Source organism: Exophiala xenobiotica (assembly GCF_000835505.1).
Source record: "Exophiala xenobiotica strain CBS 118157 unplaced genomic scaffold supercont1.5, whole genome shotgun sequence".
NCBI lineage: Eukaryota > Fungi > Ascomycota > Eurotiomycetes > Chaetothyriales > Herpotrichiellaceae > Exophiala > Exophiala xenobiotica.
The window spans coordinates 2,903,448-2,927,897 of NW_013562490.1; the positions used below are offsets into that span (position 1 = coordinate 2,903,448).

At 51.1% G+C, this 24,450-nt stretch overlaps 7 protein-coding genes and 1 non-coding gene across 8 annotated transcripts; 3 read left to right on the forward strand and 5 right to left on the reverse strand.

Annotated features, from left to right (window-relative positions):
- Positions 1 to 2,769: 2,769 nt before the first annotated feature.
- On the reverse strand, positions 2,770 to 6,084 carry PV05_08867 (uncharacterized protein). Its single transcript, XM_013458409.1, has 2 exons — positions 3,719 to 6,084; positions 2,770 to 3,533 (listed from the first exon to the last, which is right to left on the reverse strand). Exons 1-2 carry the CDS (start codon positions 5,864 to 5,866, stop codon positions 3,084 to 3,086), a joined length of 2,598 nt encoding a protein of 865 aa, XP_013313863.1. The 5' UTR covers positions 5,867 to 6,084; the 3' UTR covers positions 2,770 to 3,083.
- Positions 6,085 to 6,649: 565 nt separating this feature from the next.
- Positions 6,650 to 8,359, reverse strand: PV05_08868 (uncharacterized protein; the record flags this gene model as incomplete). The annotated part of the gene is made up of 1 exon (XM_013458410.1): positions 6,650 to 8,359. The coding sequence occupies exon 1, from the start codon at positions 8,183 to 8,185 to the stop codon at positions 6,650 to 6,652; it is 1,536 nt and encodes a 511-aa protein (XP_013313864.1). The 5' UTR covers positions 8,186 to 8,359.
- A 742-nt stretch (positions 8,360 to 9,101) lies between these two features.
- Positions 9,102 to 10,515, forward strand: PV05_08869 (uncharacterized protein). The gene has a single exon (XM_013458411.1). It carries the CDS (start codon positions 9,149 to 9,151, stop codon positions 10,298 to 10,300), a length of 1,152 nt encoding a protein of 383 aa, XP_013313865.1. The 5' UTR covers positions 9,102 to 9,148; the 3' UTR covers positions 10,301 to 10,515.
- A 248-nt stretch (positions 10,516 to 10,763) lies between these two features.
- On the reverse strand, positions 10,764 to 10,880 carry PV05_08870. Its single transcript, XR_001230712.1, has one exon. It is a non-coding gene; the product is annotated as a 5S ribosomal RNA (ribosomal RNA).
- Positions 10,865 to 12,263, reverse strand: PV05_08871 (uncharacterized protein). Its single transcript, XM_013458412.1, has one exon. The coding sequence runs from the start codon at positions 12,181 to 12,183 to the stop codon at positions 11,533 to 11,535; it is 651 nt and encodes a 216-aa protein (XP_013313866.1). The 5' UTR covers positions 12,184 to 12,263; the 3' UTR covers positions 10,865 to 11,532.
- Positions 12,264 to 12,370: 107 nt separating this feature from the next.
- Positions 12,371 to 14,193, forward strand: PV05_08872 (histidinol-phosphate transaminase). The gene is made up of 2 exons (XM_013458413.1): positions 12,371 to 12,505; positions 12,555 to 14,193. The coding sequence occupies exons 1-2, from the start codon at positions 12,423 to 12,425 to the stop codon at positions 13,804 to 13,806; spliced, it is 1,335 nt and encodes a 444-aa protein (XP_013313867.1). The 5' UTR covers positions 12,371 to 12,422; the 3' UTR covers positions 13,807 to 14,193.
- A 17-nt stretch (positions 14,194 to 14,210) lies between these two features.
- On the reverse strand, positions 14,211 to 17,460 carry PV05_08873 (uncharacterized protein). Its single transcript, XM_013458414.1, has 3 exons — positions 16,808 to 17,460; positions 16,159 to 16,760; positions 14,211 to 16,111 (listed from the first exon to the last, which is right to left on the reverse strand). The coding sequence occupies exons 1-3, from the start codon at positions 17,138 to 17,140 to the stop codon at positions 14,368 to 14,370; spliced, it is 2,679 nt and encodes an 892-aa protein (XP_013313868.1). The 5' UTR covers positions 17,141 to 17,460; the 3' UTR covers positions 14,211 to 14,367.
- Positions 17,461 to 18,375: 915 nt separating this feature from the next.
- PV05_08874 (uncharacterized protein) lies at positions 18,376 to 23,412 on the forward strand (the record flags this gene model as incomplete). Its single annotated transcript, XM_013458415.1, has 2 exons — positions 18,376 to 18,432; positions 18,490 to 23,412. 2 exons carry the CDS (start codon positions 18,376 to 18,378, stop codon positions 23,410 to 23,412), a joined length of 4,980 nt encoding a protein of 1,659 aa, XP_013313869.1.
- Between the last annotated feature and the right edge of the window lie 1,038 nt (positions 23,413 to 24,450).

Here is a 24,450-nt window from a genome sequence, read left to right on the forward strand (position 1 = left end):
TCCATGGTTCCTCTACTGTGATACAGGGTAAGCGAGGCCGACACGCACACAAGCTCCTTCAAGTCTTGCAAGTCTTTCAAGTCTACTCCATACCTGTCCCTCCAATTTAGATCGATCTGGAAGAGCCACAAGGAGAATCACGGATTTTACACAGTGACTTCTGGTGCAGCACAGGCTCTATCAGCGTCGCCGCAGTCTAAGGATCATGGCAGTTCACGCAGTCGAGACTCGACCCCATGACTGGCTCAGTGGTGGCAGATTTATTGGACATTCCTTGTTCTCGAGCATTGCTGCCATCGCTGTTCGCCGAAGCCCCATCTTGGCTTGGTCTAGTATCACCCTGCAGCAAGCCTCTCGACTCCCAGTAGGGTTTTCAGGCCAAATTAAGCTACAGGCATTTCCCTTGTGCACGAATGTGTCAAAGAAGTTACCAAGACGGCAACAGATCGACAAAGGGCACGTTTTGATGTAACAATATCACGTCCGAATTCGGATGTCCATGATGCATGAGATCATCGCGGACTTACGAAAACGTGCTCGGTTGACGTAGCCACAAGCAGTCCTCCGACCAACCTGGACGACTGTTTTAGCAAAGATATGTGGGACAGTCACACAAAGGCACACGTGTAGCATAGCCAAACCGCCTGGGTATCCTCGCAAGCCATGTGATTGATGACACTGATCGGCTCCACGAGGCTACAAGCATATCAGCACGCGATCCTCCTAAGCGAGCGCTGATCAGCATCGGCTGTCTTTATCTCTATCTCAACGCTTTGTCTCACAACCCAATGTGATGATCCCCCAGCCTTTTGATTGCCGATGGGTATGCACATTTTTCCGTCTGTGGCTAGCTGGCCTAAGACTGTCTTAAGACTGTCTGGTGTCGCTTGCAATTACTTGTAGATCGACAGTGCCTTGGCATTCATGGTGTTTTGGGAACAGGCTCTTCCAAGTACCGTACGTCTGGTCGTCCTACGTATCAAAAATCAGAGATGTCGCGAGTTTCCCGTCCGAAGAGTTGCAACTGTTTCTAGGCCTTATTTCGGATCCTACTTCCAATTGAGAAAAATTACTTTACACACACTTCAATTCCACCCAATGGAAAATTCCACGGTGTTTGTTCAAGGCGCTAAAAGTGCAACCGGCCTTCAAACTTGCAGCCACTGACTTCACCATTCTGGATCCTTAGCCCCTTAGACCGTTTGTGGCACCCGGGGTTCAGGCACAGGAGTCGTCAAAAATCTCAAGTAAATGTCTGTGGCTTGTCGATGACGGCAGAGGTGAGCATTTGGCGGGAGGTCTCCTCCATCGCCAATGCAGGACTGCAGTGTCGTTGGCTGTCCCTACCGGGTTGAGTGCCAGGATGATTTCGATGACAGCTACCACGTTCGAAAGAACATGATGATCCTGACGGTCCCCAAGGCAAATTCAAAGCTTGCTCTCATTTGTTGAGGCGGTGAACGTCGGGCAGGCGGTGAGCTATCAGCTCGGCTACAACATGGCTGCATATTTCGAGGATCTGGACTGTCCTTGCAAACCAATTTCTGACAGAAATGAGTCAAGATGATCAGCGACACGTTTTACAAGGATCCAGAGATGGATAAGCAGGTCGATCATACTCGATCCAGAAAATCCTGTACGTAAATCACCACAAGAGATACTCGTACTTACAAGACGGGGCTCCTACTGCTTTGGGTATCTATGGCGGTCAGCTGCAACCGAGCTACAGGGATATTGTCGACTTCGAAATCTCAATACGAGCTGGTCCCGACCTGGCCTCGTTGTCGACTTTGACACTGCTTGACTGCCCTTGCTGATGTTGCAATCCCGCAGAAAAAGCCGGCATATCGTCGTCAGCGGCACTGTCAGGCGGCGGCGGAGGCCTCATCCAGACAGGGCGTCGTCTTACATTTGGGGAGAACTTGTGATGAAAAGTTGGTCTTGACGGCGTTGGCCGCTTAAGTCCAGGGTTCTCAGTATCCAGCCCAGCCCTTGCAGGAAGTCGTGTTCTGCTTCTCTTGCCGACCAAATGAGCAAATGAGCCCAAGGGTGGATGGTAGAAGTGGTCGACGGCAGAAGAAAGTCATCTCGTTTCAGCAATGTTGCAGCTAGCTTCAGGAAGTCAAGCTCAATTTGGGCATGTCCCGGCAGATGCTGAGCGCCGAAATGCCTCATCCATGCTTTCAACATGCTTTCTTCCGGCCTGCTGATACCTCTGGAGGTCACAATCGAGTAGGTCGATACCCCCAGGTTCTCAGGGCAGAGCAAGACCGTCGCTATATGGTTGAATTCGCAAAGTGCTTGCCGACCTTCGCCGCAGCACCAAGTCTAAGGCATGCCTTGCCCTTCACCAGGCGACGGTTTCGGCATAAGTAGATGTGGAACCCTAGAGTATGTCCCATTACCATTCCGCCGGCTGCGACGGTTCATGCTTTACTATGCTAGCCGACCCTTTCCCGAGGCGCAACGCCACGTCGATATCGGACTTGGAGCCAGACCCTCGAGCACCGTGACTTGGAAGGTATCTTCCTCTGTAACGGAATAGATAAGATATCCAGACCTTCACAGGGGCCGGGAAGGACACAGAGGTCTGTATGCATGTACAGAGCGGATCTTGACTTCGATACAATTATATGTGGCTCGACTTGTTTAGGAGATTCAGTTTGTTAAAGAAGCTGACGGTACGAGCCTGGAACGATCGCAGGCAGAATGACTTAACGTATATCTATATTCTGATGACATTGGATACTCTACCGCGAGGAAGACTGATGTGATTCTGAATTAACTTGCATTATAAGGGTATATATAACTTATTCGTGACTTTTTGATAGAAATTTTTCCCTCAAGGGTGTTATTATTCAGCCCAATGAATAACGATCACAGCACATGTAGGGCGTTCCCAATCCTAATAATCCTGGCTCTGCGCTTTTCAACATTTCGTCTGCGTTCATGGATTCCTTGCGGCGAAATGGCGGAATGTCGAATCTGATAAGGTGCAGTCAAAGCCGGTAGGCTCAGGGCTCAATTACTTCCTCAATCCGGCTGGGGCGCCTGTGCAATGCACGCTATGCTGTTGGGTGTTTTCACTTCGCAGCCTTCCTCGCACTCTTTGCTGCATCATGCTTCAAATGCATCTTCCACTCGGCCCTGGCGATGCGCATGAACAAATCCTCATCCTGGATCGGAATCCACGACGTGAGGACTTTCATGGCATTCTCAAAGTCCGACTCGAGCAGGATATCGCGCATACCGTCGATCAAGGCTGCGGACGACGCATGTAGGATATCAAGTGTCGTTCCGAAGTGAGGCTCGGCATCTGTGGTCGGACTTTGAATCTGGCTGTGGCTGACGGACGGTGAACGGCTAGCAGAAGTGTGAGATGCGGTTGTGGTTGCTGTGTTGGGTGAAGTGTCGTCACCAAGCAGCATGAAGACATCCCAGACTCGGAGTTGCGCGGGGAAGGGGATGGTATAGTTGAACAAGGTCAGGTACCAGCGCGTGCCGTAGGCGGTTGGGCCGATGTTGAGATCTTCCTGTAGAGCAACGAGTCAGCATTGGTCGTTGACGTCGCGGGAGGTTTGAAAATTTGAAGATAACAATCCTTACACGCGAGGCAGGAAGAAGGCTGGTCATGATAGAGACTTGGAAGTCATGTCGACCGCAGTCGGTTCTGGAGAACAACGCAGCAAAGCAAGGTGAAAGAAAATCGCATACGTACCAGCTTCCGGGCAACTTCGCCCTGGCCTAGCCAGCCTCGTTCAAATTCATTCAGCGCCGCCATCAGACCTCCGAAGCCGGACTTGTACAACTCACCCAGCCCCCTGAGTTCCCACATGCGGACGAGCATAACGAAGGCCTTTTCCTCGTCATAGTACGCCAAAAGCGTGACTGCCAGCGCTGCCATACCTTGCACATAGCCGGTTTCCGGACAGTGCAGCGACATTGCATGCAATACGCGGAAAAGTAGACGCTGCCCACCACGGTACCGCCTTCGAAACATGATATGTGCAGATATCGTGCGAGGAACATCAATATCGATTTGCACGTCGTCGGGCGATGATCGTGTCTGATAGTGATGAAACAAATCAACCAGTTCCCCATCGCTTAGGCAATCCTGCCGCCGCAATGCCGATGTGCTGAGGAAACTGTGCCACGCGGTTGCTCGCCATTTATCTGGAATGCCCTTCCATGTCCGCTCTATGAGCTTGGAAGAGGTGGTATTGAACGTGTATCCTGTTTCGGATCCACCGCCTACGACTGGCAACCCAGTTTTCGCGTCTATAGCAGGAGCCTTTTCCCGTGCCATTTTCCGCCACTTTTCTTCCCGGGCAAGCTCCTTGCGTCGAGCTCGTGCATCATCGATGTGTACATGCCCATTCTCCACGACAGATTTCGCAGATCGTGGAAGCGTGAGCATGTCCATTGCTGAATCCATAAGACGTCGATCTTTCGACACTGGACCTAGAATTCGTGTCGATCCGCTTCTGCGACTTGGTGTCCGGGCATAGCCACTCTGTGAACTTGTTGGACGCGGGGGAGTCTGATCTGCAGGGCTGTGTCTACTGTGACCAGATCTTATAGAGCCTTGAGCGCTGCTGGGCGTGCGCCGTATTGTTACTCTTCGTCGCGGCGTCTCTGAAGCTTGCTGTAAGCTTGTCGACACTCTTGTAATACGTTGAGGCTTAGATTCATCCGCGCCATCGACTGTTGGCGCCCGAGCTAAGATGAAGCCGTATCGGTCGACATCGGCGTTGTCGACGTCTTTCCAATCCTCCAGACCACCGGCTAGTTCGGTTTCCTCTCTCTCGGGTATAATGTAAGTTTGTGAAGCCGACGCAGTCATGCTGGGGTGTCGCGAGCTATCCATGTCCTCATTGATATCTGTCGTGGAAGTTGCGCGCGACAATGATGGTATACTGACGCTCTGTGTGTCCGCGCCCAGCGAAACTTGCCAACGCGCTCCCATGCGAGTAGCAAGATTGGTGGTCGACTCAGTTTCCTGTTGACTGTCTGTGCCAGCGGCATAAAAAGCCCGTACTTTTTCAGACAACATCTCCTCGTCGGCCGAGAGAACTTTTGCCGAGGGCCGCTCCTTGATGGTATGTCTAGCAGGGGTAGAAGTTGACATGGAGGTTTTTCGGACATTGCTGTTCGCAGACAGCACAGTTTGTGGGCCATCTTGTTTCTTCTCTTCGTCCATAATTGAAGCAAGCATGGGTGAAGACCTGCGATTGTTGGACGGGTTCACCCTTCGTCCATCAATCAGCATGCTCCCCCTCTTTGAGAATTCAATGCTTTTTGTGGATAACTCGTCGCCAAAGCCGCCCGAAGGGATACTTATGTCCAATGATACCCCCTCGAAGCCCGAACTCGCATGATTTGTGCCCCGGACTGTCTCTTCCCCAGTTACCATCGGAGTTGATCGAAGTAGGTTCAGCGTTGACCATTTCCTCTTCTCTTCAATGCTACCGTCACTGATCCGATCGGGCGCGTCGTTCACACGGATCTGGGGGACGCTGGCTGCGGCGGACGTCAAGCTGCTTACTGTCGGGGCCTTTGTATTGAGACTTGTCTGACTGTCTCGTGCGGAAATTGAACCTGCGCCCGTAATTCGAGGGCCGTCTCCATCGTGTGGCGACGCGTCTGTGAGGTATTTCCGATTGGACAATGTCGACGCGTTGTCCCCTGTTTGCGGAGAAGGAAGAGGTACGTTATGCTCGTCGTCAAGGATGCGATGTAACGATGTCGAACTCGTAACTTTGATGGGTGGTTGCGATGCCACAGTCTGGCTGTAAGGCAAGCCGTGTAGGCTATATCTGAACTCGGAGGTCGGAGACTTGTTGGATGAGGCAGCGGAACCGCCCATTATCCTGCCTGCGAAGCCGTCTGGGCGGGTGAGATGGTGGTGCGGGTTTGAGCACGGGCGAGAGGGTCGGCATGGGCTTGAAGGAGGCGGTGCGATTGGGGGGATCGAGGACCGTAGTACGTAGTAAACCAGCAGAGTTTCATTGACGGGCCAAACTAAGGTCGATCCTTCTTTTTGATATACTGCGTGTTTTCTTGTCGTCCTCCTGTCCCAAGGACTGCGATTGGTATGAAAAGATTTCTTTATGATTGTCCCCGTGTCCTCCATAAATGCGGTTCAAATTTCGCACAGGGAAAAGGAGAAATCGACGAAATCGACGTCATGGCCTAAAGTGAAGCGAAGCGAACTTGATCTACTAGGAAGCTCATTCCCCTATTCCAATCTCGGAGATTTTGCTCGAATGGTTCTCACATCATGCGTACTCTAGAAACAGAGTCAAAGACACTGATTGTGAAGACTTTGCTGAGGGTATCGCAGTGACCGAAGATGTTTGACTGTGAGACGGACGCCACTGATATCGATTCAGTTAGTAGAGATGAATGGAGGACACAAAGACAGGCAGCACTTTAGGTCGTCTTATGTGACCTCTTGTGACAGTGGTCGACGTGGCTTTCAGAATGCATCTTGTACCGGACGACGCCTAGGCCTCTATCCTTTATTGGTCGAACATTGGCACGGAGACGGTCGCCATACACATCGCACTGCTATACTGCTGACGTCGGACAGTGTGTGGAAGAGCATTAGGAGCACAGATTATCTCATTCCTATCTTGACGACCTCCGTCTACATCTTAGCCTCGCACAACCACTTCCTGGCCACACGGAGGCCCGAGACAACACGCTCCTTCGCTTTCGCATCCCCCTTGAGCATAAGCAAGGTGTGCTTCCTATATGCAAGCCGGTTCCTCTCCAAGGCCTGATACAGCTGGCGCAGTCTTGTATCTCCACCTAGCTTCCTGGCCATCTGATCCATGATCCAGTCATATTCAAACCAGAACGTCTTCATGACGGCTGCGGTAATCTCTTCCTCGTATGCTTTGGCAAGCATTGTCAGTTCCGCTCCGATATTGGCGAACTGCTTGATCTCCATGTGCTGCGACGCGTCCACGCGAGAGAAGTTCCAGCCCCAGTGTAGGTAGAATAGATTTTCAAGTCGAACGCTTCCTTTACTGTCATATGCAGCGCCAGTCCGCCATTCCTTCATCTTCTCCCATGCATAGGTAACAATGGCCGGGTCCCGGGCTGGTCGGCGACGAAGCGCAAGCAATGCAAAGAATACCAACATGCGGCGTTGTCCGGTGAAAAGATGATTGGTGAGCCGTGCGCACCTATCAATCTCGGTGGTCGATAGCGGGTATTCGTTGTTGAAAGCTGCTGTTCTCAGGCGCGCCAACCCTACCGAGAGAAAAGTGTGCACGTTGGACGCATTTAGCTCTGGGAGAAGCACGTTGATGCCGTCGCCATAGAGTCTCAAGAAAGGAACTCGCGAGCACTGTCCCTGAAGTTGGTTGAACACCAGATACTCTTCGTGACAGTCGTACTCAATGAAACGCCTGTCCTCGATACTCTTGACATAGGTCGCCAACTCGGTTGCTGTACATATGAGCTCGTTGGAGATCAGTGTGCTTGTATCCACTGTAGTGATGGTTACATTGCTGTATCCTCGTTTCACTTGCCACATTGCCCGTTGAAGAGTCGCCAACAGCGAGCAGCTGAAAGAGATCCAAGGACTCTGGAAAGCCTGGCCCCGGAAATGTTGAACATTCCTGATATGAATGAGGGCAATGCGTTGAATCTCTTCACCCTCCATGCTCTCCAGATCCATAGCTTGCCCTGTAATTTTCATATGCCGAGACTTGAAGCCTTCTTCCTCGTTGTTGATGCCCATGCTCCTGTCATTGGTGACGCGATAGAGGATCGGGGGTAAAGTAGGATTGTGTTTCTTCTCTCGGACGAATTGCTCGAGGCGGAAGTAGGTCGCGTACAACGGAGCTCCCGTTCCAATATCAAGAAATGGCTCGGAGTCATCACAAAGGTCACTTCCAGCTTCTTGAGTCCATCTCGAAAGTCTCCAAACTCTTTGTCTTCTGTCCCAAAGGGGAAGCAACGGCGTAGGTGGTGGAGGAGGCGGGATAGACATGATTGTGGTCTTCGTGGTATTGTGGATGGTGGTAGTAGAGGTTGTTTGAGTGATGACTTGCTCACTGAGATATCCCACCAGGTTCAAGAATCTGCAACCCATGGCGACGACAACAGTGTGTGGGTTCATCGGTGCCAAGGACAAGCTCATGATGCTGTTCATGGGAGCGTTAAGACACATGGTGCGTATAGCGGGTATGGTTTTGCGCTCTGCTGCGTTGCGAGCTGGAAAACAGCAGGTATACAACTCAAGACAGAACGCAGAACCTTGCACACTTTTGATACAGACAAAAGACCCCAAACAACTCGTGCCGGGCTTGTGAGCGAACCAACATACTGTAAGCGGTACAACTACCCATGGCGTCTGAAGTGAAACCTGTAACAGCGGCAGCCATGCACATCTCACTGCATAGCTTCATTTTGCCATGAAAGAGAAGTCTGATACTTTGCACCACAGTCAGTCATCCTGTCGCCACAACATCAGACTGATTGATGACATAGACTTCGCCATCGTGTTGTCCATACTACGCCCATGTCAAGGTTGGGCCACGCGAACAGATCCGAACATACGACCGTTGAGTGATGGGAGAACGGAACTTATGCTGGGCAGCAAGCTGTCTTTTGCGCTAAAAGACAACCGTCTCGGGCTGACCATAGTCCGTTCACGTTCTTCCACATTCATTCTCTTATGCCTTTTCATACTGGAAAGCCCGGCCTGTTCAATCAGGTACCACCGCACACCGGGAGCGAACAGATGTCGCACTAGGAGCTGTGACTGCACCTGTTCCAACGATCTTGACTAAAGGCGTAGCATTCAAAGACTGTAGACCTTCCATGACATGCCCTCGTCAGAGTCTGCAAGCTTGTAGTAAGAAGAGGCCTACCTTGAGGTGAACGTTGAAGAAAGGGGTCACGAGGGGCCCAACATAATCATCAAGTCTGACATTGGGATTGTGATAGTCTTCGCGCTTAATTTAGGCTTGTTGAACCACTATTATGACGTCAGACTAAATCTGATTCTTTCTCTTATCGATAAGGATTTCTTGCGGAGAAATTTACAATCTAGAAATATTTTCTGACGCTCTGCAAACCTTCACCGAACGACAAGAACCCATCCTCGCAAGTGCTGCTGACTCCCCTCGAAATGGCGGTGGACGACTCAACCACTGGCCTCTTGACTACATTGGCTTTCGCCTTAGAGTCTGCATCATCCGCTTTGCCAGATGATGGACAACAATCTCTGCCACCAGCCGACGGCATTTCCCTGCTCGACATCAAGAACGATTTACTTCTGTCCTACCTACAAAACCTGGCTTTCCTTGTCTTATTTAGACTGAGGCACGACGACAGCGTGCTTGGGTCGGATGGTCTCGAGTCGGACGTGGTCGGAAAATTGGTCGACCTTAAAGTCTACCTAGAAAGAGGCGTGCGCCCACTTGAGAACAAATTGAAATACCAAATCGACAAGGTCGTCCGAGCTGCCGAGGAAGCCGACCGCCGCGCTTCTCAAAAACCATCGACAGACCGAGAGCCGAGGAAGACACCGACGACGAAGACACTCAACAAGGGCTCAGACGTATCAGGTACAGACTCCGAAGAGCTCGAGTCAGAGGAGGAGCTGGACAGGGAGATGGACGGGGATATCTCTGCTGCACCGCGGCCTGCCGCCCTCTTGCGAAACTTGGACACCTCAAAGAAAGACCCATCGTCTACCAGATCTCGGGCGACTTCCACAGGCGCCTACAAACCGCCTCGCATTACGCCTACTGCAATGCCAGAACCCCCATCAACCCGAGAACGCGATGGACCTGCACGGAAACGCCGATCCCAGCTTCTAGATGAATACATTGACGAAGAACTTTCCGCCGCACCACGAGCGCAGCCATCAATCGGATCAAACAGCACCATTGTTAAGCATGGCCGTGGTGCAATGTCGTCGAGAGATCGTGAAAGGGAACGAGAGAGGAACGAATACGAAGAACGTAACTTTGTGCGACTACCGGCACTAAGCAAAGCGGAGAAAAAGAAGGGCAGGTTACAAGGCCAACGCGATCCAAGAGACTTGTTCGGTGGCGAGGACTGGACTGGTCTTGGAGGTCTTGGTGATCGCATAAATAGGACTGTGGCTGGACGGTCGCGAGGGGAAGGTGGAAATGTTCTTGAAAGACGGGAGAAGCGCCGCAGAGATCCGCAAGATGGGCCTAGAGGTGACGGAGTAGGCATAGGCGAGAGCTTTGAGAAGAGGAGGAAAGTTGTGCAGCAGAGGGCGGAGAAGAAAGCTCGAAGGAAGGGATGATATGGACAGCAGACCTTCTTCTGGCAATCCTGCGTCTCCATGATCTGGATCAGTGTCAACGGCATCCCGGAAGGGAGACAGGTCGAGGATTGAACATGATCTATGGAATAAATTTATGTCTCTCCCGATGTATCATGAAGCTAATGAGGTAATGAGACAAACTGTAGAAGGATTACCATGGTCTTCCTTCTCGCTGACCAAACTGAGGTATCTCTACGAGCTCTGTCATTCAGGTCTCTTGTGTCCTCTCTGAAGAACTGCCTCTTGTCATGCTACCTGCATTTGACCATCTTCTCGTTGATCTTCTACAGTAGTCCCATTGCTCTGGCTCCGCTGGTAACATGTTTGACTCGAGCTAACCTCCCTCGGCCCCTGTCGCTCTACCTATCCAGCGACTGTCTGAATACCGTAAGTAGCAAAAATACTGCGAGGGAAACCAGTCGAAACAATCAAAAAGGCAAAAAACAATCAACAATGAGGATTCGCTGCTCGTCACCGACGCAACTACTAACTCATCGGCATGCGGCTTAAGTACGGCTGAGCGGACGGGAAGCCCTGTTTGTACGCATCCTATGGTCGATTGCGGAAGCAATTGTAGCTCTTTAAAATATAAACCCAAATTTTGACCGAGGTTTCTTTGGAAAACTCAAGACTCCAAGAAATGACTAGGTTGGTACCCATAGATCATCTTGGGTATACACTGATACACTTTGTGAAACAATCTTCCACATGGGAAGGCGTCAGCTAAGATGACTATATTCGCTCAGTGAAAGGCGCGGGAGCTGTATATGCCCGCTGCTCGGGAAGTTGTACCCGGACATCTTCAGCGCTGCAACCCTCCAAGTTCCCAGTCTGGTCAGAGTATGCGGGCGTCAGTAGTTAGAGCTGACCGAACCGCTCGTCCGTTCGGATAGAGACCGTGAGGAAAGATCCCAAAAGCCAGAGAAAGCATGAGGATTGGACTGCCGCATGCTGTTCGGAGTCCCCACCGTTAGATGGTCTATCTCAGGGCTACTGTCAACGTAGAGCTGAGGGGTGGATGTGATCGCGAAAGCAGGATAGTGCCCAGGTGATTCGGCATGCCTCTTCCATAGCCTTTGTTGACGTTATCCGGTCGAAGAGAAGAGGATTCATGGCTTCCTAAAGACCTGAGAGGCAGTGGCCGTGTCTCTGGTCGTTGAGGGTTGTTGCTTGATGACGGCAATACGATTTCCTTCGTCAAGTCCATATCTTCATGCAATAATGCCCAGTCTTCCCTCCCATGGATCCTCCTTCTTGATGCCATCTCCGCCCTTCCTCCGCTTCTCATTCCTCTTGCGCCTCTTCTCCTCCCGTTCGGCTTCCTCAACCTCTTCAGCCTTCTTGATCCTAGCCTGAATATCAACTTCTCCAAGCCTCTTATCCTCTTCTTCTTGCTGCCTCTTGCGCGCCTTCAGCATCTCCAGCCGCTCATGCACATCCTGTAACGTCGCCCTCTTGACCTCCCAGGAGTGACCGGTGTTGACAAGATGCTGCTTGGAATTCAGATGCTCGATATACTGCACGTTGTCTTTGTATGTGAGATCGCAGGCTTCGCAGTAGAAACCAGCGCCCTTTCCTCGTTTGCCGACGCCCGCTCCAGCTGGTACGAGAGTGCTTTTGCCGACCATGCTGGCCACGTCTAACCGCGAGCCTCGCGCCGATGTCGCATCGAGCGCGGAGAGGTCGACGGGCTTGTGCCATTTCTTGCCTTCGAGTTTGGCTTCATACCGGGCCTTCGCGTCTTCTCGCCGTTCTTCCTGTTCCTTTTTGGCCTTTGCCTCGTATTCTGATCGATCCCATGTCCTGCGGAAGTCTGTGTCGGAGGCTGCGGCTGTGCCGTAGGCGGATTTCGGGTCAGGCATGTCGAAATATACCTCTCAGGTTGATGCGTAGGCACGCGGGATCGAGAGTGCACGATGGGATTGTTCGGGGAGGATCGAAGAGGATGGCACGAATTTCATGCGCGGTGCCTGCATCTGGCGTCATATCATGCACAATCAAGTCCGAATGCGGAGAACTTTTTGTAGAATCCTCTAAGTTCAGTCGACAACTTTTTCTAGCAACACCACACTCATTCGTTGCGCATCATAATTGTTTCAAGATGTCTAAGAGATCACCTTTCGATCTCTCTAAATGCGCACGACCTAATATTCTCAAGCTCCAGCCCTATCGCTGTGCGCGAGAGTAAGAAACCTTTCCTCCCCGCAGTCAACCTATTGACTCATATCCATAGTGACTACAAAGATGACGGGCACAACATCCTGCTCGACGCCAACGAGAACGCCTACGGTCCCGGCCTGGCTCTGGACAGCAATGGCATCCACCCTCCTTCCAACTCACCCTTAGTGAAACCGCAAGTCGACTTCCTCGGCCTAAACCGTTACCCAGATCCTCACCAGCACGACCTGAAGTCCCTCTTCTGCCAGCTGCGGAACACCCATACACACACTTCCAAGACCCTCACACCGTCCAACCTTTTCTGCGGCGTTGGGTCTGACGAAGCCATCGACGCGCTCCTTCGGTGTTTCTGCACGCCTGGCAAGGACAAGATCCTCACATGCCCACCCACGTATGGCATGTACGCTGTGTCCGCCGACGTCAACGACATTGCAATCGTACACGTGCCCTTGAACCCCGACGACAATTTCTCCCTACAGCCCGACGCCATCCTGTCCAAACTCTCCGAAGACCCTTCTATAAAACTAGTCTACATATGCTCCCCAGGCAATCCGACCGCTAGCTTAATCAGTAAATCTGACATTCAACGAATACTAGAGCATCCCACATGGAACGGCATCGTTGTTGTGGACGAAGCGTACATCGACTTCGCGCCCGACAACTCCAGCTTAGCCGAGTGGGTGCTTGAGTGGCCGAATCTGGTCGTCATGCAGACTCTCAGTAAAGCGTTCGGCCTCGCCGGGATACGATTGGGCGTGGCGTTCGCGGCTCCCGACATAGCAGGGCTTTTGAACAATATGAAAGCGCCATATAACATATCCAGTCCAACAAGCGCCATCGCGACTGCAGCGCTGAAGGATCAGAGCTTAACCATCATGCGAAACAATCGCGCAAAGATACTCGAGCAAAGGGATAGACTACTGAAGGAATTGCCCACGATCCCAGGCGTAGGGCGCTTCAGAGGCGGAACGGACTCGAACTTCCTACTTGTCGAGATCTTAGACAAGCCGAGAGAGGAGGGTGGGCAACCTGATAATGTTACGGCACTACATGTGTACGAGACGATGGCTGGCCAACGTGGTGTTGTGGTCAGGTTCCGCGGAAAGGAGTATGGGTGCAAAGGCTGTCTCAGGATCACGGTAGGCACGGAGAAAGAAGTCGACCGGTTCCTGGAGGAGTTGAGCGCGGTGCTGCAGGAAGCGCACGGCAGAGCGAGACGATCAACACCTTCACAAGTCAATGGAACTGGGGCCCGCGACGGAAATGAGGATAAGCGGGAAGCCGAAGCCAGCGGTATCATCTCGTGATTGTCTCATCTCTTTTCTCTTGGATATGACTTGGGCGACTGGACGGCCTGGCCTCTATGAGACTTTACGGCAAAATTCAGCTTGACCGGAGGCGCTTATGTTAGAGTCGGAAATGTAGACGGACAACAAAGGCGAGGCCGGGAGTTGAGGCTAATCACCAGATTCCTCTCGGAAAATATCGCTATAGATCGCTGATTATGGTTTGTGGAGGCAGGCTTGTACGGTGTTGTGTCTAGACAATTCAGTTGGACGAAGACGCTCAAAAATTGGGATAGATACTAGTATCACCGTAACTGCGTTGCCCTCAGGCTCCGGCGAAGGGATGGTGTTGCTTGCATACCTCTATAGACTTGCTCTCCTGTTGTTGAACCATGTAGTAAACGAAGCACGTCCACGATGTAACCTGTTTGAGAAGGGAGGTCAATTCTGATTGGAAGTCTCACTTCATCTCCTCTGTCGCTAAGATGCGAAGAAGATGGTCGTATATGGCTATCTAGATGTCATGAATTAAAAAGTAATTAACCGAACATAGGCAGGTGGGAGGAGAGCTCTGGCTCGACATCAACCTCTTTTCCCCCATCCACTGAAGAATCCACCAGTACTCGCAGACGCGGTATGAGACGCTTTCGGTGTTTCCTTTATACCCGGGCTGATGCTTGCGGAGTTCGCCGACGTTGGCGACTCAGATGCTCGTGCAGTTGGAGATGAGGTCGTCCCACTCAAGATCTTTCGAAGAGCATCCAGCTTGCCCTTAGTCTCGTCCAGCTCCTGTCTAGCCACTGCCTCGGCTGTCTTTGCATTGGCCAACTCGATCAATAGGGCGTCGTTCGATACAAGTTCGTGGTTTTCTGTCGCAAGAACAGCTTGAGTGTTGAGGCTACTTGATCTTTTGGAGAAAGGCCCAACACTGGATGATCGAGACGGTTGTTCTGGTCTTCCCAGTCTCAGCTCTCGAAGTCCTGACTTTGGTGCGGGCAATTTGAGGTCTGGGAACTCGTCAACAGGCGTGTAAAGGTCTGCAGGCGAGTCAGGGACCGAACTGTTCCGCGATTTCAAATCCGAGATTGTGCGTTCCAGGCGTTGCTTTTCTCGGTGAGAATCTTGTATCCGTGTCCTAGCTTCGCGCAAGTTTTCTTTGACCGAGTTGTATTCGGCTTCACGTTCGTCAAGTTGTCTCATAAGTACGCGGCATTTCTGAGCTTCAGCTTCGTGCCTCTCCTTCCACTCAGCCACAGAATCACGAAGTTGGTGTTTTGACTGCGCAATAGAAAGCCGCTTGGATTTGTCTTCGCCGAATCGTTGGTTGGCTTGTTCCAGCAGAGCATCCAATTCGGCATCATCCTCCGTGGGTTCTTTACCAGCAAGCTCCTTGATATCAGCTGTCTGTTGTCGTAGGTGGTCGAGAAGGGTCCGGCCCATTTGACGATCTTCTTCTCTTTCCTCTCGCTCTCGTTGCAATTCGCGAGCGAGCTCAACATGCTGACGTTGAACTCTGGACAATTCGGTCAGCAACTCTTCAATTTGGTGATGGAGATCTCGGTCGCTTGAGTTTGGAAGTGATATTGCAGTTTCATTCACGACGGAATTCGAAGCAACTGGCTTAAGTGATAGCTCTTCAGATATCTCGGTGGCCAGTGTGCTGGCATCGGAGATAGAAGTGTCCACCGAGTTGAGCGTCGATGTAATGCTCTGGCCAGAAGAAGATTTACGGACCGACGTGTTGTTTCCAGGAATTAGTAGACTGAGGTTCGCAGATTTTGAAGGAGTATGCGATGAACCTGCCCAGAATCGGCCAAGGAAAGATGCAGCAGCACTCTTAAGTGACGGGGCAGCAGTGAGATTCTGCGAATGCCTGAAGCTAGTCTCCAAAGACTGAAGAGCTTCCTGGCTGACGAGACCGGTCAAAGACACGAAATCAGAGACCATATCATCCGCCTGCTGTGCGTACGTATCCCACAGACGTCTTGAGAGGAGAAATTGCATGGCGTCCTCAAACTCTGTGTATGCCATGAGCTTCTTCTGATTGCGCTGCATTAAAGAAAGAGCAACCCGCATCAAGGTTTCGGTGGCACCCTCGGACAGAATGACATCGTATATCCGGAGCAACATCGGTAGTGGACAGGTTACGGCGAAGAATGACAGAAACCACTGAGAGACGTATAGTGGTTCAATCTTGAGTGTGTCGAGGTGAGCAGCCAAGTCCGGAAGATGGCGTGTTAGGAGCTGTTGAAACTGGTAGATACGGAGATGTAAGCCGGAAAGATCGGGTAGATAGCACGATCTCAGGTCATAGTGTTCCATCAATCTACGACTTGGTTAGATCTGGTTAGAGACTGTTGGTGCTGGACTTACCTCACGAGGATGCAAAATGCTTCGGCCTCGCCCATATGCATCAACAGCGGTCCCACGACAAAGCCCAGACCCTGGCAGTACCCAATCTTTTCGTCGTACAGACTGAATGCCTTCAAGACATTTCCGAGCATTCGTTGACCTTGGCCATCCTTTTCTCGGAACATATCGACGTTTGGAAAGCTTCTTCCCACATCTTTGCCAATCAGAGCATCGTATGGGCTGGGCTCGACAGAAAGTCTGTGGTATTCGGATTGCAGGAAAGGGTCCCGAGCGCGTGCGATGCTGGGCCATACATGTTCTCTAAACATTGGTGGGACGCCGCCTCGGATTTTGTTGGACGTGAGGGTGGGAAGTCGCTGGGCTGTCTGGGTGTAGTCCTGAACCAGTGCTGCCCAGAATTCCAACTCTGTAAATCCTGGAGCTGGCAATATGGAATATCTCAGGGATTGTCGTACAGGGCCATCAATCATCCGCTTTAGTTGTTGGATCGATGGTGGTCGTGTGTTCTTCCGAGGGCGAGATGCATTTGCAATTCCGGATTTTGGATCGGTAGCTAGCGCAGCATTCTCTTTCTCGAGCCGAGCAAGTAGAAGAGCCGTAGACTAGAACTGTTAACGCTCGTCCGTACCATCTCTATGCCGGATCTCACCTCGTCTGTAGCATCATCTTTCTCCTGTTCTTCAGTCTTCTCCAAGCCCTCCCAATCTACGGATATCAAGGAGATAGAACTCTCGGATGTTCTGGAAGAAGACCGACTCGATCTTGTAGAAGAAGGACTGCTTTGGTGGATCGATGGTTGAGGTGAAGCATCTTGTCCCAACTCCTCATCGACATCTGGGTGCACCTGAATGTCGGACAGTCGGACGGTGATCATTGAGCTTCTTGGAAGAGGAATGTCTTCTGGCTTGACGTCGGTATTGGGTGCGGAAGGAAGCTCTTGCTGTGGCTCGAGAACGATTTCCTCCACCATAGTTTGTTCCATCGTCGATGATGACCTTGCTTATAAGGAGCGGCGACGAGAGAGGCGGGAAAGGTAAGGAATGACGAAGGGCAAAAGGAGTGAGCCCTCTGGAGGTTGGAAACGGCAGCAATGATCAAAAGAAAGGCTGCTCGCAGAAGTTCGTCCAGCGACCGTGCGAGGGGAGCGCCAGAGGAGGCCGCGGGAGGTAAGGAAAGGACGTCGTCAGAGACGATCAAAGCGACAGGCGGCAGAGGAGAGAAGAGTGGTCCTTGGTGGAAGCACAGTTCGCAGAATGGAATGAATGTTCGAGTGTCGAGTGGGCCAGGGGTTGGTGATTGAAACTCCTCATTTGACACTAGCCCGTCATCTTCGACCATCCAATACTGATCGACCGCTATAGGTGTAATTTCGGTTGACTGTAGAGGTGCTTTAACTATCTCTGAGGTCTTCTATATCTATTTTGTTCTGTCGTGGCCGAGCGAAAGATGTCTCCAACACCTGATTGAATGGTGTTTGCTGCATAGTAACGGGCTATGGCTTGGGACGCGTCGATGTAAGACCCCAAACAATGTGGGGGCAGATTGAGCAAAGAAAGGAACGAGACATAGCTGAAGCAGTGTATGCTCCGTGTGTCTTCGGCCAAAGGTTGATGTCTAAGATTCCTTATTATGAGGTTGCCATAGACATACGTCTGAGATGTTGACAAGATCTGCAATGATCCAGGCTTTGGATATGGACGATGACCCAGAGCCATGGGTCAGGGGCAGGCAATGTTGATGCTTAGATTGCTTTCCTCTTTGTTGCATTCTCGTCAACGCCAAATCCGCAGCTAACGCGCAGAATATTCTCGACGCCGAGATGCCTTGAACTTCCTGCTTAGCATAGACTCCTTGCTGGCCTTCGTCACTCATGCAGCACACGTCCATACCTCGATATCTCCGTTGCTTGAACTTCAATGGGACGGAAACTGACCAAACAAGGCTAGCTCCAAACTGTACCAACAAGGACTAGCGTCCGTCGCGCCAAGATTTCGCGACAAGGCTTCTCCCGACTGCCGGCTGACCTGCGGTTTGTTGTTGTTTGGCGCCACTCTGTGTTTACAATGCACAGTTCCTCGACGACTACCTTTTAATTTGATTTCAACCCCTCCTCACTCTCTCCCACGACCGACCTACTTGATGCGCGTGGCGAGAGTCATTAGTCGCTCCTTCCAGGGAAATTCTTGAAGCACGAATCCATTCGGATACTCAGCCAACATGGATACCTCAGTGTTTGACGTTGATGGCGGCACCTCAGACTTTGAGCCGGCTCCTGTGAGTTCCCGAGGTGTTGACGCCGTTCCGAAGGGTGGTGTTAACAACAATGTGCAGAAAGCAAAGTCCAAAGCCGCGCCAAAGAAAGCACCAGCCTCCAAACCCGCAAAGACCACTGCGTCTAAAGCGAAACCCGGACCGAAACCCAAGACTACCGTACCAAAGAAGCGCTCTAAGAAAGACTCCGAGGATGAAGGCTCTGACGATGGATCGGCCGATGTTTTCGACGACGAATCACTTCTCGCAGACACTCCTCCTAAAGCGAAGAAAGTCAAGCCCAATCCAGTCAAAGGCAGCCACAAGAAGCCTCTAGGCGACCTGGTCAACGAAGCCATAGGCGTCGACGGCGCAAAGGACTCTCCGCTACCACAGAAGAAGAAGCGTGTCTCTGAGCAATACCAGAAACTCACTCAGCTAGAACACATCATCAAGCGCCCTGATACCTATATTGGCTCTGTGGAACGCACAGAGAAACAAATGTGGGTCTACAACACCGAACTCGACAGCATGGAGTTCCGAGAGGTATCTTATGTCCCTGGTATCTTCAAAATCTTCGATGAAATCCTGGTCAATGCCGCAGACAACAAGCAAAATGACAAGAATATGGATGAGCTCAAGGTCACCATTGATCGGGAAAAGGGAGAGATTAGTGTCTACAACAATGGTCGCGGTATTCCCATAGAGATTCATTCCAAGGAGAAGATCTACATCCCGGAGATGATCTTTGGTCACCTACTTACGGGTTCCAACTATGATGACAACGAGCAAAAGGTCACAGGTGGCCGGAATGGTTACGGCGCAAAACTTTGCAACATCTTCAGCACAGAATTCACAGTGGAGACTGCCGATGCGAGACAGAAGAAGAAGTATAAGCAGACCTGGACCAACAACATGTCTGAGATGGGCAAAGCTAAAATCACAGACTGCAAAGGCGAGGACTTTACCAAGGTCACGTTCAAACCCGACTTTGCCAAGTTTGGCATGGAAGGTATGGACGATGATCTCGAAGCGCTTTTCAAGCGTAGAGTGTACGATCTGGCCGGTACCTGCAGAGGCGTGGCTGTCAAATTGAATGGCACCCGATTGCAAACTCGCAACTTCAAAAAGTACATCGAGATGTACACCAAAGCAATCAAAAAAGAGCGAGGCGAAGAGGCTGCAAACGACACTTCGGAAATCATCACCGAGTCTTCAGATCCTCACTGGGAGATCGGCTTCACAGTGTCGGACGGCTCCTTCCAGCAGGTTTCGTTTGTTAACTCTGTTGCTACCACATCAGGTGGCACTCACGTCAACTATATCGCCGATCAAATTGTCAACAAACTAATGGACGTTGTCAAGAAGAGGAACAAGGGTGGTGCAACCCTAAAGCCCAATCAGATTCGCAACCATATCTTCATCTTTGTGAATGCGCTGATCGTCAATCCAGCCTTCACGTCACAGACCAAGGAGCAGCTTACCACCAAATCTAGTCAGTTCGGAAGCAAATGCCAGGTCTCGGAAGAATTCATGAAGAAGGTAACAAAGACTGAAGTCATCAACAACATCCTCCATTTCGCCCAACAAAAGGCCGACCAGATCCTGAAGAAGTCTGACGGCAGTAAGCGAAGTCGGATGAACAATCCCAAACTGACTGATGCAAACAAGGCCGGCACCAGAGAGGGCCACAAGTGCACACTGATCCTGACTGAAGGTGATTCGGCCAAAGGTCTTGCTATGGCAGGTCGATCAGTCGTGGGTCCCGACTTGTGGGGGGTGTTTCCTCTTCGAGGCAAACTCTTGAACGTGCGAGACGCGTCAATTGACCAAATCTCGAAGAATGCTGAGATTCAGAACATCAAGAACTTCCTCGGTCTTCAGCACAAGAAAGTCTATACTGACAGACAAGGCCTTCGATATGGTCGCTTAATGATCATGACCGATCAGGATCATGACGGTAGCCACATCAAGGGCTTGTTGATCAACTTTCTGCAAGTCCAGTTCCCAAGTCTGCTTAGAATTCCGGATTTCTTGGTAGAGTTCATCACTCCCATTGTCAAAGTGTGGAAGGGCGACCCGCAGAACCCCTCGCAGTCGCGCGCCTTCTACACCATGCCCGAATATGAGGCCTGGAAAGAAGCGCATAAACACGAACGCGGATGGGAAAACAAGTATTACAAGGGTCTGGGTACGAGCACCACAGAAGAAGCGCAGCAATACTTCAATGACTTGGATACTCACCACAAGGAGTTTGACACCATGAAAGATGAAGAGCCGGCTTTGATCGAACTCGCCTTTTCGAAGAAGAAAGCAGATGAACGAAAGGAATGGTTGCGTCAATTCAGACCAGGAACGTATCTCGATCACAACATCAAGAAGATCACCTACAGTGATTTTGTCAACAAGGAGTTGATTCTCTTCAGTATGGCTGACAACATTCGATCTATCCCTTCTGTTGTGGATGGCCTGAAGCCTGGCCAACGCAAGGTGATGTATACCTGCTTCAAACGCAATTTGAAGAAAGATATGAAGGTTGCCGAACTCGCAGGTCTAGTCGGCGGTATGACTGCTTACCATCACGGTGAAACCTCTCTCCAACAGACTATCGTTGGGTTAGCTCAGACATTTGTGGGGTCAAACAATGTCAACTTGCTGGTTCCTTCCGGACAGTTCGGTACACGAAATCAAGGAGGCAGCGACTGCGCTAGCGCTCGTTACATCTTCACTCGCCTCTCTCCATTCGCTCGGAAACTCTTCAACCAGGCTGACGAGCCGCTTTTAACATACAATACCGACGACGACCGGAAGATCGAGCCTCAAGTTTATGTCCCTGTCATCCCCATGATTCTCGTCAACGGTGCTGATGGTATTGGGACGGGTTGGAGTTCGTCTATCCCCAACTATAACCCGGAAGACATCGTCGAGAACCTCAAGAGACGAATGGCAGGTGAAGAATGGAAGCAAATGCAGCCATGGTTCCGTGGCTTCAAAGGTGAAGTCAAAGAAACGGCGCCTGATCGGTTCCAGTTCAGCGGTATTGTCCATGAGAGCGGGCCGACCGAGGTCGAGATCACCGAGTTGCCTATCCGCACCTGGACGCAGGACTTCAAAGACAAGCTTGAAGAGATCATCAAGGCCGAGAAGGTGCCATCATTCATCAAAGACTACAAGGACTACAATACCCATGACCAAGTTCATTTCATCGTGCAGATGGACGAGAAACACATGGACAAGGCTCGCGAGGAGGGCTTCCTGGAAAAGTTCAAATTGAACAAATCCATAGCCACATCCAACCTTGTCGCATTTGACCCAGAGGGTCGCATTACCAAGTATGCCAATGTCGAAGCCATCATGGATGAATTCTACAGCTACCGTCTCCAATTGTACGCGAAGCGCAAGGAATGGCTGTTGCAAGATATGCAGAAGGATTTGAGGCGCCTCTCGAACCAAGCCCGTTTTATCCAGATGATCATTGACGGCAAGCTTTACATCTCGAAGAAAAAGAAGGCCGTGCTCATTGCAGAGCTCCAGAAGCTCAATTTCGACCCGATTCCCAAGACCAAAGATGCCACCAAGGAAGAAGAGATCCTCCAAGTGGCCCAAGACGAAGAAGCCGAAGAGGACACCACTGACGCAAGTGCTTATGACTATCTTCTGGGTATGCCTTTGTGGTCGTTGACCCAGGAACGGGTTGAGAGACTGCTGCGACAGATTGGCGACAAAGAAATGGAGGTCGATGCACTGATGAAGAAATCGAAAGAGGACTTGTGGAAACATGACCTTGATGAATTTATTGCAGAATGGAGATTGCAACTAGAAGAGGAGCATGCACGCAAGCGGAACGTTCGAAAAGGGCGACGAGTGTCCAAAAAGTTTGCCACCGCCGCCTCAAAGCCAAAGGCGAAGAAGCGGAAGGCATTGGGCGATTCTTCTGATGAATCAGATTTCGAAGCATCTGCACCAAAGGCAAAGAAGAGTGTGCCCGCGCCGAAGCCAGTACAGAAGCAGCGGCCTATTACTGCTTATGCTGCCCCGAAGACCAATGCGTTGAAGAATGCAATGGAGCAGCGGAAACTGTATACAGATGGAAATAGCGACCCTATTGAAGAGCTAGAAGATGCCAAGGTCGGCGCCACGGGCGAGGTTCCTGTCAAAGAAGAACCTGCCGTTGAAGAGGTCGTGTCAAAGCCTGCCAACCGGCAATCTCGAGCAGTCACAAAGAAGCCGACTAACTATGCTCTGCTCAGCGACTCAGAAAGTGACAATGGAGATGGCCTGCTAGCGGATCTGGGTGATATGGTCAAAGGACTTCCTAGCAAGACAAGCACTGACAGTGGAAGCGAGTCCAGAGCATTGTTTTCTGCGTCTACCTCAAGACCGACGAGCAGCCATGGCTACAAACTCCCAACGAAACCTGCTCCAAAGGATGATCTCTCGGCCGATGAGACTGACTACAAGATGTTGGCACCACAATCGTCTCCAAGACGGTCCATTATCGTCACAACCAAGGAAGGGACTACCGGGGCTGAAGAAACCGATGATGAAATTGTTCCGGCGAAAGCAGTCAAGAAGGCAGTTCCAAAGAAAGAGAAGGATGTCATGGACATGGACAGTGACAGCGACGTAGCTCCGCCAAAGAAGACCAAGCCCGCAGCTGCCAAGAAGGCACCCAAGGATGCTAAGAAGCCTGCTGCGAAGAAGGCACCAGCTCCAAAGAAAGTCCAACAGTCTCCAGTGGCTAAAGCCTACGCGAAGCGATTGGCAAAGAAGAAGGTGATTGATTCAGATGATGAGATGGATGCACTTGCGGATGATATTTTGAAATCTCCTTCGCCATCCGAGTCGGACGAGCCTGTGTCCCGCAAGCCAGCAGCACGACCAGCAAGACGAGCAGTCGCCACGAAGAAAACTACCCAATACACATTTGAGGATGACGACGAAGAAGACGACGGAGGCTTTCAAGACGATGGATCTTCTGCGGCGTTCTCGGAGAGCGAGTGAAGGACGGGTCCGCGAGTTTGAGCAATCTGGAGTGAGCATGAACCAATTTGGTGAGGGTCTCAACATGATAGTGTCGAGCGTCCCTGGACATAGGATAAGCTGGGCTGTGTGAGTCACTTTGCTACTGTTGCATAGATGTGTCCATAACTTAGCAAGGACAGTTGATACTCGATATTGGCGTTCTTGATGTCTTGCGTCAATGGCTGCCCCGTGTTAGCTATTACGATTTTGAGACGAAACCAGATTATGGCCTCCCCCTGCCTTCACCTGCAATGTCCGTTCGACCTTGACAGCACCATTCACCCTGCCAACTCTACTTTGAATCACGAGGATGGTGAATGCTTGGAGCGTGTATCTATCCTTCGTGCATGGTCTGATACAGAACAGTTCTTTGTCTGTTCGGCAAGGCTAGCCACTCTGCGGCGTCGTTGTGACACCTATCAATGCAGGAATCCGCGAGCAACACTGGAAGAGGCTGACCAGTCCCAGACTGGCCTGGAAACAGCAAGAACTCGGACATATTCTGCAAACGGTCCGACTGATTGGTCCAGTGTAAAAAGTGTACGGCTACGGACCCGACGGCACTGTATAAGATGGCTTCGCTAAGGTTTGAAGATTGCGAAGTACGAGTCCTGCCCACCATTACTAGTACCTTTAATACTAATGAACCACAATTCCAGATACACCCTCCTTCAAGCTAACGAATTGCGATTTTCTTCCACATTTCTCGTAGCGATCAGAAGCATTGATTCAAAGACATTGACCAGCGATTTCCCCAAAACCGAATAAATGGTTGCAAACCCGACTGTCGTCGAGATCTTGAGGCTCCAGACTGCGTCAATCCGACTGCCCAGAATGAACTGCTTCACCGCTTCTCCCTTGTGTGGGCGAGTTTCATGCCGAAGGCACTTTGATTCGTCGATGAGTGACGATCTGGATGAGTGAGAGCTTGCCTTCCACATTGGCCAGACTGGATGCCTGCCTTAGCATCAGTCTTTGATGTATGCGGTCAAAGAACTTCCTTTCTCTTTGCTGAAG

Excerpts from the sequence above, each read along its gene's own strand:
- PV05_08872 (XM_013458413.1), top strand. The coding sequence starts at position 12,423 with ATGTCTAAGAGATCACCTTTCGATCTCTCTAAATGCGCACGACCTAAT. Across the intron at positions 12,506-12,554 it reads CCCTATCGCTGTGCGCGAGA|TGACTACAAAGATGACGGGC; the intron begins GTAAGAAACCTT and ends TCATATCCATAG.
- PV05_08873 (XM_013458414.1), bottom strand. The coding sequence starts at position 17,140 with ATGGAACAAACTATGGTGGAGGAAATCGTTCTCGAGCCACAGCAAGAG. Across the intron at positions 16,761-16,807 it reads AAGATGATGCTACAGACGAG|TCTACGGCTCTTCTACTTGC; the intron begins GTGAGATCCGGC and ends TAACAGTTCTAG. Across the intron at positions 16,112-16,158 it reads GCATTTTGCATCCTCGTGAG|ATTGATGGAACACTATGACC; the intron begins GTAAGTCCAGCA and ends ACCAAGTCGTAG.
- PV05_08867 (XM_013458409.1), bottom strand. The coding sequence starts at position 5,866 with ATGGGCGGTTCCGCTGCCTCATCCAACAAGTCTCCGACCTCCGAGTTC. Across the intron at positions 3,534-3,718 it reads GCGAAGTTGCCCGGAAGCTG|GAAGATCTCAACATCGGCCC; the intron begins GTACGTATGCGA and ends GTTGCTCTACAG.
- PV05_08869 (XM_013458411.1), top strand. The coding sequence starts at position 9,149 with ATGGCGGTGGACGACTCAACCACTGGCCTCTTGACTACATTGGCTTTC.
- PV05_08871 (XM_013458412.1), bottom strand. The coding sequence starts at position 12,183 with ATGCCTGACCCGAAATCCGCCTACGGCACAGCCGCAGCCTCCGACACA.